Source organism: Gaeumannomyces tritici, assembly GCF_000145635.1.
Source record: "Gaeumannomyces tritici R3-111a-1 unplaced genomic scaffold supercont2.2, whole genome shotgun sequence".
In the NCBI taxonomy this organism is placed as follows: domain Eukaryota; kingdom Fungi; phylum Ascomycota; class Sordariomycetes; order Magnaporthales; family Magnaporthaceae; genus Gaeumannomyces; species Gaeumannomyces tritici.
Genome location: NW_008804546.1, coordinates 5,634,914 through 5,644,409, shown reverse-complemented (window position 1 = coordinate 5,644,409; position 9,496 = coordinate 5,634,914). Strand labels below are relative to the sequence as shown.

The window sequence follows — 9,496 nt, the reverse complement described above, 5'->3', positions numbered from 1 at the left end:
TTGACGTCGCTACTACCGCCGCCGCCGTCCTTGCCGTCCTTGCCGTCCACCACCACCACCACTGCCGGTTCGGGCAGCTCGAGCCGGACCAGCTGCACCAGCTCGCCCTCGCGGCGGCGCTCGGCGGCGCACGTCAGGCCCCAGGGCTGCGGCACCGCGGCGGCCGGGACAAAGGTCAGCTCTGCCGCGGGCGGCGGGCGCGGCAGCGAGACGATGTCGGCCAGAAAGGCCTCGAGGTGCGGCAGCACGCGCTCGACCACGTCCAGGTCCGAGGCGGCCTGGCGCGTGGAGCGGGCGCGCTGCGACTCGCGCAGGCGCTCCGGCAGCGTCGAGAGGTGCGCGGCCAGGTGCGACGTGTAGAGCGACGGGTTGAGGGACCCGACGGGGCGGGTGGGCGAGAGGCCGGCGCCGGGGCTTTCGGAGTAGGGGGGTGGTGGGAGGTCGGACATTGCTCTTTTTTTTTCTGGGGGTTGGTGGTGGTGATGGTGTTGATGGTGTGAGGGGATTAGGGTGTGTAGTGTAGTTGTGATATGCTTCTTTCAGCCGCCCAGGGTATCCAAGTATTAGGAGCTACAGCTTGGTTTACTGTGGTGCCGTCGTCGTTCAATCCATCCGAGATTAATACGAGTCTGCAGGAGCTTGATTATGGCGGTCGTAAAGGGCTTTGTCGATCCCGCCTGGGATCAGGTGGCGAGAAAAAGACAGAGCAAATGAAAATGGTGCGGAAGGAAGGGTGGTGAGAAAGTGGACGTTGTATGATGGAGCGAGGACATGTGGTTGGCATGCCCGCCAAGCTGAAGGAGGGGGCTTAGCTCCTCGGTCTGGGGGAGAGGGGCTGAAAGCCTAACAGGGCACCCTCGTGTTTGCAGCAAAGGGCCCCCGCTGCGGCTCAAAGGGCACGCGCGCATGGCATGGCCCCAAAGTGATTCGGAGAATTCCGAGGGCGTTGGGGAGGAGAATGGGGTTTCCAAGGGTCTTGCCTGAAGGCTGGTGTGGGCTGTTGGCCTGCTTTTCGTGGGGGAAGAAATGGGGATGAGATTGGCGCAGACACCGACCGAGGAGATCATGGGACGTGCGTGACCGACGCCTGCGCCATGCAGTCAAGGGGCCTTTGATCATCAGGGAAGAGGGTTTTACACACGACCGGACGAATAGATTCCGCTCAGCCTGCTCATTCCTGACGTGGATTGCGCCATCATAAAAGGACGTGACTGCCATTTTCTATCACAAATCATGGAGCGTTGTTTTTGGTGGTGGTTGCAGAGTAGGTGATCCAGCAATTGGAACCGTCCCCATCCGTTCTACCATTGATATATTCAATTTTATCCAGTAAGATATAAACACATGGCCTGTCGCCAGAGCCCGCAGAGGTCAATTATATCGGATCGGATATCGGTTGCTGCTTTACCATGGAGGGAATCCCTTCGTTTGCAGGCAAATGACTGGTAGATGGTAGAACAACATTCCGTTAGCCAGGGATCGACCAAAATATCGGACCGGCGACGCGGCCGGTCCTCAAAAAGGAGAAGAAAACTGACAACACGAAAGGTAAAAAGTGAAGACCGAGCCGATATAGCATGCGCCTTTACAGCAGCCCCAATCGCGCTTGCACTCTCTAGCGTTTAGGGGGCCCTGTGTTTGACCCTTTGTTGGGGTAGGCGACAGGGCGCTGGAGGCTTTCGTGGGCGCCACGACATTCGTAGTCGGGACCAGCGAGGCGCTTCGACTGACAGCTACCGTTGGTGTCGCGGGCGAGATGGCGACGACCTGGGTGGTCGGGCTCACAATGGCCACCGGGCCTGTGTAGGAGGTGCCTAGGGTTGTTTGGAAAGTGTATGTGTCCGTGGATACCCGAGTTACGAGACTTGCCGGGCCTGTCGAAGTGCTGATTGGTTGTGGGAAGCCGCTGACGACGGCAGCCAAGGCCGCGAAGGTGAAGGAAAGTTTGGTGATGGGCATGGTGACGGTGGCTAGTTAACAGGACACTCTGGTTCAGATGGATGTGTCAGCCGAAGAGCGTCTCTGTGCCAAAGCTATATGCAGTCAGGCACGGGAGGGAGGATAGAAAGTTTTCCGTGGTGGTTTACAAAAAGTTCAGGCTTGCCTAACCGGCCCGTGGTGGCTGTGGTGGCAGACGGAGGCTGGAGTCACCAATAGGACACAGAAATGCAAATACCACAGCCAAGAGTGTACCTGGATAGCGCCGCGCTTTCTTCTGCCGTAGTGGGCCTTGTGCCATGAGATTATGAATGCCCAGTTTGACTTGCGCGCACTTGACGTCGAACTAAATGAACATCCGCGATGAGCATCGCCGGCACCAGACTTGGTGAGTAAAGGTAGTCTATGGGTATGTCTGAAATGCAACGCCGTTTATGGAACGCCTTGTCGACTGAAAAAACGCCCGAGATGGAGAAAAGGCCGTAGAAGATGAAGGGGTATGACAGGGCATTAATAGACCGTCTCAGGGTTTCGGGTAAGCAAAATCTGGGCGTCCTCCTCTGAAAACCGGAATACGTCAAACTTTCCATTGTCCAAGAGGAACTCCTGTCCCTCCTCGTCTCCCGAGAAAACATATTGCACCGCTGGGTTCCTTCGGTTTGGAGGCCCAACGCGAAGGATGCAGTCGCCAGTCATGTCCTCCCACGACTGCATGTTTTCGAACATGCGCGCTGCGCCTTTCGAGATGGTGCCGATGATGAGAAGGGCGTCTCGGTACTTGCGCAGGGGCTTGGGGAGGCGCTTGCCCGTCTTTGAGCGCCAGACAAGCTGCTTCCACTGAGGGGTGGGCCAGAACAGGCGCTGGAGCTCCGGCGCTTCCATGTTGTCGATGGTCTCCTTGGGCAGAGACACACAGATCATGACGACGGACTCGCAGTTGGCTCGGTGCTTCGCATAGGCCGCGTAGTACTCGGCCACCTTGTAGTCCGACGCGAAGTAGAGGAGCCCCCGTGTGGCGCTGAAGTCGGAGGGTTGCGAACTCAGGAGCGTGCTGATGTTATCGAGCACGCCGGCGTTGTCGAAGAGGCCGGCCATCCTGGCCTGGTCCATCCCCTTGTACAGCGTGATGCAGTCCGAGTTTTTGGCGTATTCGGCGGCGAGGTCGCGGCTCCAGTGCATGGAGGAAACGCCGGGTGTGGCCTCTTGTTGCATCTCGGAGGCAGAGGCCGCGCGCCGGCCTGAGGATGAGGAACTTCCTCCTGCCCCACGTCCCTGACCGCTGCCGCTGGGCCGAGCCGCCTGGCCTCGGCCACCTGGGCGTGAAGCGGCTCGGAGGAGCGCCCTCTCGCGGTCGCGAGATGCCCGCTGGATGTCCTCGAGTCCGGCGAAGCGCATTTGAATGGTGTCCTCGACCCAAAAGACACACGAGTTGGTGAGACGGATACGCTTGAAGCTCGGGTCCATGATGGCGTCCTGCACAGACGAGCTGATGCCGCATCGGCCGAGGCATTGGCGCCACTGGTCATCGTCGTCCTCGTAGACATCCTCGATGTTTTCGAGGCGGGCAGTGATGTAGTCGATGAATGTGATCTCAAGGCCACCATCGCCGGCGTCGATCTCTCGGCGAATTCCTGTGGATGGCCAGTTGGTCCACTCGGACCAGATCTCGTCGGCCTTGCTCTGCGATAGGCCGAGGTATGCCAGGGTTTCCCGTGAAAACAAGGCAACCGGGATGTCGGCGAAGGCGGCCGAGACGGCAAATGACTCCGGGCCGATGTCGAGAGGAATTTGGGCATACTCCTCGTCGCTTGAACTGTTGAGGCGGCGCTTGTGCAGACGGCGGAAGCCAGTGTGGCTTCCAGGGCGCAGCAAGCCTGCAGTCTGCAGGGCAGCAGCATCAGCGGCTGCGAGAACTAGGCTCTCGGTTGACATGGCGCTCGGTAAAGATAGAGTGGGAGATGGTAGAGGGAGGGTGGCGAAGTGGGAGGGTGCCGGCGTATTTATAGGCGCCCTGGGAAGCTGGTGGAGAAACGTGGGCAGGAAAATGTTGAGCTGGAAGGTTCGAGGCGGGAGTCACCAGATGGTTGAGCTGGAAGGTGCGAGGCGGGAGCCACCAAATTGTTGAGCTGGAAGGTGCGAGGCGGGAGCCACCAAATGGTAAGGTGTGAGGCGGGAGCCACCAGCTGGACGGTCATCACATCCACGGGGATCGAGACCAGGACGGCCAGCGCCTAGGCGCCCCCGACTTCCACATCCGCCGCCACGAAGGTTGTGACCGCGACCCCTTCGCCTAAGCCGCCAACGAGGAAGAATGAGGACTGCAGGACGCAATGGAAATGTTGCAAGGGCGAGTGCCTCATCGGCGGGTTCTTCACGTACGTCTTGCTCCCCCCGCGACTTCCTTCCATCGATGTTACTCGCTAATTAATTTTGATGTGGGGTTTCAAACTAGCGACGGGCTGTTCTGCGGTATGTGGTCCCCAGCGACTTCTCCTGCTAAAGAAGTGACGACGAGCTAACAAACCTCCTGCGTTGTGAAATAGATGCTTGCCTGGTCCTCAAGGAAGACCTCTAATAGATGATCTGGTATGTGGAACTGCTTTGGCTGCAGTGGTCAGAACCACAGCCGACTTTCGAGGGAATCGGTACCTAGGTGCCCGCCCGGGTAGATCTGAATATAATCAGGGTGCTGAATATCGCCCCAAGACAGTCGGGTGTCCCCGTTGTGTGATACGTGCACGTGTAGAATGCGGGTGGGCGCCCAAAGGCGCGTATCTATAACTTGGTCTCCAGGTCAGCCAACCATCGATTCTCTTTTGCTGAGATGGAACCTCGTAGTAAAGGCGCGAGAACTGGGTGTACAACGGGGAGGCGAGCAGGCCCCGATATGTTGCCACCTATCTAGACTGTTCCCATCCAAATTGCTGGTCCCTAGAGCCCAGGTGCCGAATTCTGTAAAATCTGCATGCCAGATTTTGTAAAAGCTACATGCAAACAAGGTCATCGAGCTCGGGCCGATGTGGGCCGTCGAATGCGGCGATACGAGCACTCGGTGTTGTTAGATGTCGCGAGGCTGGAGGAGAAGTGGCTGGGGCTGCGCCTCGCACCTCTGGCTCATCAGCTCATTCACGAGAAAAAAGGCTGCCCCTGGACCCTGATCACTCCGTCCCCACTGTTTTTCACGGCCATGCGGGGCGCCAGCGAGCTGTGGCCATTCGGGGCAGCACGGTCGGCAGCCGTTGGCCGAGACAATTTGGGGAACCAGTGCGGGGAGCGGGTCCTAGGGTCATGTTAGGCTGGCTGCCAAGGACCCTCAGCCGCGTCCAATGGGGCGCAAGGTGTTCCGCCAGTGCCGAAATCACAACGAGCGGGAGGAATGTGGGAAGGTCGGTCGGCACAAGCTCGAAGGAGCGAGGAGCGCATGGGGTTGGGCGTGCGCGCTGGCTGGTCTCAGGTGCTACGCCCCAAAAGTTTGCTGGTTGCTGCCCTGCATGGTCTGGGAACACCCCTGTCGAGGAGCGTGTCCCTGTAGGGTTGGTTGACGGCGGGTGGTGTTGTCCGTTTCGAATCCACTTGCACTTTGCATCTGCACCTACGTTGGCATCGCATCATGCCATGGCTCTCCCCCGCGTTTGTTGCATCATTGAGACTTCAGCTGCCGAGCCGAACAACGGGCGAAGCCAAAGCGAAGCCGTATTTCCACACCGAAAGACAACCCTACCATGCCCAATCCGGACACCGGCCGGTTTCCGATCCCTTTGTCTCGGTCGCCGTCCCAGAGGCGAGAAGGAAAAAGGCAGAAAACGCCTTGTGAGAAAAGCCCCACCACTTTTATGGCCCCTGAAGCCCAGCCAGCGCGCAGATGGAGTTCAGGTACCAAAGGATCGTCGGGCTTGCACAGCAGCCAAGCCAGTGCCAACCTTGAGCAACAGTCACTTGACAGGGTGCCTAGGCTCAGCCTCACAATCTGACAGCGCCATTGAAAATGAAACATAAGGCATACATTCCCATGCGTTTGCGTCGATATAAATCACCCGTTTCCCCTCATTGTTGGTGCAGCTTAACTTGACTTGGATTCACCACCCAAGTCTAGATACCCCGACATTGATACCCGGTCTAGTGCACCAAACACGACGCCAACTAATAATATCAGACCTATACCTCGATAACATCAACCCTCTCGCAACCCACATCCAACCGCCACAATGTCTTACCGCGTGGCTGCCCCCGATGAGTACCTTGCCATCACCGGCATGGGAATCAAGAGCGTGCGCATCACAAAGGCAGCATGGGTTCTCCCCTTCCAGCGCTGCATGCGCTTCAGCGTGCAGCCGCACGACTACGCTATGAACCTGCAGGCCATGACCAAGGAGAAGCTGCAGTTCCTGCTGCCGGTCGTCTTCACCATCGGCCCGGACGTCAACCAGCGCGGCGCCAACACCAAGGGCAAGGCCCCCGAGACGGGCGTCGTGCACGGCGGCGACCACGAGGGGTCCGACGCCGGCGGCAGCCACTCGTACGGCGACGAGACCACGCGCGAGGACCGCGGCGACGCGCTCATGAAGTACGCCATGCTGCTCGCCGACTCGGGCAACAAGGGCGGCAGCAACGGCGGCGGCGCGGGCCCCTCGCAGCAAACGTTCCTCGAGAACATCGTCAAGGGCATCATCGAGGGCGAGACGCGCGTGCTCGTGTCCAGCATGACCATGGAGGAGATCTTCCAGGAGCGCGAGGTCTTCAAGCGCCGCATCTTCCGCAACATCCGCGGCGAGCTGGCCCAGTTCGGCCTCAAGATCTACAACTCCAACGTCAAGGAGCTCAAGGACGCGCCCAACTCGTCCTACTTCGAGTCGCTGTCGCGCAAGGCGCACGAGGGCGCCACCAACCAGGCCCGCATCGACGTGGCCGAGGCGCAGCTGCGCGGCAACGTCGGCGAGGCGCAGCGCAAGGGCGAGGAGCAGCGCGAGATCGCAAAGATCAACGCCGACACGGCCGTGCAAAAGGTGGACCGCGACATCGAGCGCGCCCAGGCCGAGGCCAACCTGGCGACGCGCAAGACGGTGCTCAACCGCGACGTCGAGATCTCGCGCATCGAGGCCACGCGCGCGACCGAGGCCAAGGACGAGGACCTCAAGCAGGACGTGCAGCGCAAGAAGGCCGCCGCCGAGCTCGAGCGCCTGCGCGCCACCGACGTCGTCAAGGCCGCCGTCACGCGCGAGGTGAAGCAGCAGGCCGCCGACGCCGCCGCCTACGAGGTCACCACCCAGGCCCGCGCCGACCTCGACCGCAACCAGCAGGCCACAAACGCCGCCGCCTACGACACCAAGACCGCCGCCGACGCCCAGAGCTACGCCATCATCAAGAACGCCGACGCCCAGCTCCAGGCCCAGCTCAAGCAGGCCGAGGGTATGGCCGCCATGGCCGGCGCCTACGCCAAGATGTCGCAGGCCTTTGGCGGCCCCCAGGGCCTGCTGACCTACCTCATGATCGAGAAGGGCACCTTTGTCGAGCTGGCCAACGCAAACGCCAGCGCCGTCCAGGGCCTGCAGCCCAAGATAAGCGTCTGGAACACGGGCCCGTCGGCCGGCGACGGCTCCGCGGGCGGTGTCGACGCCATGCGCAACGTCTACCAGATGCTGCCGCCGCTCATGACCACCATCCAGGACCAGACAGGCATCACCCTCCCCTCCTGGCAGTTTGGCCACATGGCCACCGAGGCCTCCAAGGCCGAGGGCCCCAACGGCCAGAAGGCGTAAACCAGTCGCTCCCTCGACACATTTCTCTTTTTATCTCCCATTTAACTCTTTTGTACTGCCTACAACATCCCTGCTCACGAACCGCGACGCACGAGAATTTCACTTGATACCACAATTTATTTTCCTTTGTTATGCTACGTTGGTTTTCGACCAGGCTCCAGAATGGTACATTCGTTTCTGGCGTTAGCTCAAACGGATCACGGTGGCATTCTGATTGAAGCAAGTTGTTGCTTCCGTCCTTTTTCTAGGATATTTCCTCGTTCCTGCACTAGACCCCTACTTTCCGTTGGTTTTATGCCTTGGTGTCGAGGCACGAGAAGTTTGTAAATAACGTATCTCTCTTCACATTACATAGGAACATGAATGAAATTTCTAATATGTACGCCTCTTAGTGTTGAATTTCCCGTTCCTCCAGGTCAACAGTCGTAGCGTAATTTTGCACGAAGCGGGCTTGGTACACAACAGGCCGTACAATTCTCCGCAAAAGTGTTTATCGCAGCAACCAACGTGCTGGCATCTTTGGGAGTTGCATTCTGTCAAGATATAAATGAATATGTGCAAAAAGGCAAAAAGCTCACTCAGCCGTCGTAAGACAGCCTTGTTACGAAAACCTGCACTCGCTGGTTTTGCTAGCTCTAAAGTCGCCGTCACTAGTCGGATTCGAATCAGCGAGCTTGGGGTTTCCTGGCCCTCACCCGTGGAAGACGGTTGTGACTTTCGTCACGGTTTTCACCCGTTCGACCACCTGGTTGCTGCTGTGAGCTGTTGGAAACCAGACTGCCAGTCGTGCATATAAGGCACAGGCAGCGTGCAGCAGAGGATTGATTGCTCAGGTTCGATGTCGACGATGTCGTGACGCTCGCCACTTATTGTTGCCGCACCTGGGCATTCCAATTTGACGAAGCTGCGGCCAGACTTTGCTTACGTAATTACATTTCCTACTTATAGAAGGAAGCTCCAAAATGCTCTAGACGAGACTTGCACCCAAGACGGACATTGATGCAAAGAGTCTCAACGCAAACACCAACTAGATATCCACACAGGCGCTCATATTATATCCCCAAAGGAAAATGCCCCGCTCGGACGAGGCCGCCGCCTTCTTCCACGCCGTCTACAGCGCGGTGCAGGAGATACCGCCCGGCAAGGTGACGACGTACGGTCGTATCGCCGAGCTCGTCGGATTTCGTAAGTCTGGACGGCAACCGCATCCCCCAACGCCATCCTCCCGACCCGACGAGCTTTTCCTCTTGCGCACAGGTCGGCTAACCGAGCCGTGATGCCGCCACGTCCCCAGCACAACGACCGCGCCAGGTCGGCGTGTGCCTCAAGCACCTGCCAGAAGACCCCGAAGCACGCTTCAACCACGACAATGTCCCCTGGCAGCGGGTTATCAATGCAAAGGGAATAATTTCACCGAGGTACGTTTTGCAGTGTGTGGGCACTTAGTTTGTTGGTCATGTTCCGGCTGACTGGCGGCTTCAGGTCCCAACCGTCGGGCGCGCGGACCCAAGCTGAGGCGTTGAGGGCCGAAGGCGTGGAGGTGTCGACTAGTGCCATGGGCGAGTTGATGGTGGACTTTAACGAATACGGCTGGTTCCCGGACGAGCTGCCGTCGGAGCAAGAAACGTGACGCGTGGGTGGGGTGGTACAACAAGGAGGGCGCGCAGCAAAGAATCTTGGACCAAGGAAATGACGTCAGGACGAGATGTTGACTAGATACCACGCGTACACTCTGGTCGAATCTTTGCACATTATATCGTCAGCACAGAATTGTGACCCTTTTCGCCGTCGGTGGAAGCAAA

General features: G+C 58.7%; 5 protein-coding genes across 5 annotated transcripts; 2 read left to right on the top strand and 3 right to left on the bottom strand.

The window, feature by feature from the left end:
- Nucleotides 1–12: 12 nt before the first annotated feature.
- Nucleotides 13–449, bottom strand: GGTG_04463 (hypothetical protein; the record flags this gene model as incomplete). The annotated part of the gene is made up of 2 exons (XM_009222260.1): nt 13–61; nt 133–449. The coding sequence occupies 2 exons, from the start codon at nt 447–449 to the stop codon at nt 13–15; spliced, it is 366 nt and encodes a 121-aa protein (XP_009220524.1).
- A 1,066-nt stretch (nt 450–1,515) lies between these two features.
- On the bottom strand, nt 1,516–1,959 carry GGTG_04462 (hypothetical protein; the record flags this gene model as incomplete). The annotated part of the gene is made up of 1 exon (XM_009222259.1): nt 1,516–1,959. One exon carries the CDS (start codon nt 1,957–1,959, stop codon nt 1,516–1,518), a length of 444 nt encoding a protein of 147 aa, XP_009220523.1.
- Nucleotides 1,960–2,448: 489 nt separating this feature from the next.
- On the bottom strand, nt 2,449–3,870 carry GGTG_04461 (hypothetical protein; the record flags this gene model as incomplete). The annotated part of the gene is made up of 2 exons (XM_009222258.1): nt 2,449–3,176; nt 3,207–3,870. 2 exons carry the CDS (start codon nt 3,868–3,870, stop codon nt 2,449–2,451), a joined length of 1,392 nt encoding a protein of 463 aa, XP_009220522.1.
- Nucleotides 3,871–6,143: 2,273 nt separating this feature from the next.
- Nucleotides 6,144–7,694, top strand: GGTG_04460 (flotillin domain-containing protein; the record flags this gene model as incomplete). Its single annotated transcript, XM_009222257.1, has 1 exon — nt 6,144–7,694. The coding sequence occupies one exon, from the start codon at nt 6,144–6,146 to the stop codon at nt 7,692–7,694; it is 1,551 nt and encodes a 516-aa protein (XP_009220521.1).
- A 965-nt stretch (nt 7,695–8,659) lies between these two features.
- On the top strand, nt 8,660–9,489 carry GGTG_04459 (MGMT family protein). Its single transcript, XM_009222256.1, has 3 exons — nt 8,660–8,879; nt 8,989–9,112; nt 9,177–9,489. Exons 1-3 carry the CDS (start codon nt 8,765–8,767, stop codon nt 9,322–9,324), a joined length of 387 nt encoding a protein of 128 aa, XP_009220520.1. The 5' UTR covers nt 8,660–8,764; the 3' UTR covers nt 9,325–9,489.
- The last annotated feature ends 7 nt before the right edge of the window (nt 9,490–9,496 follow it).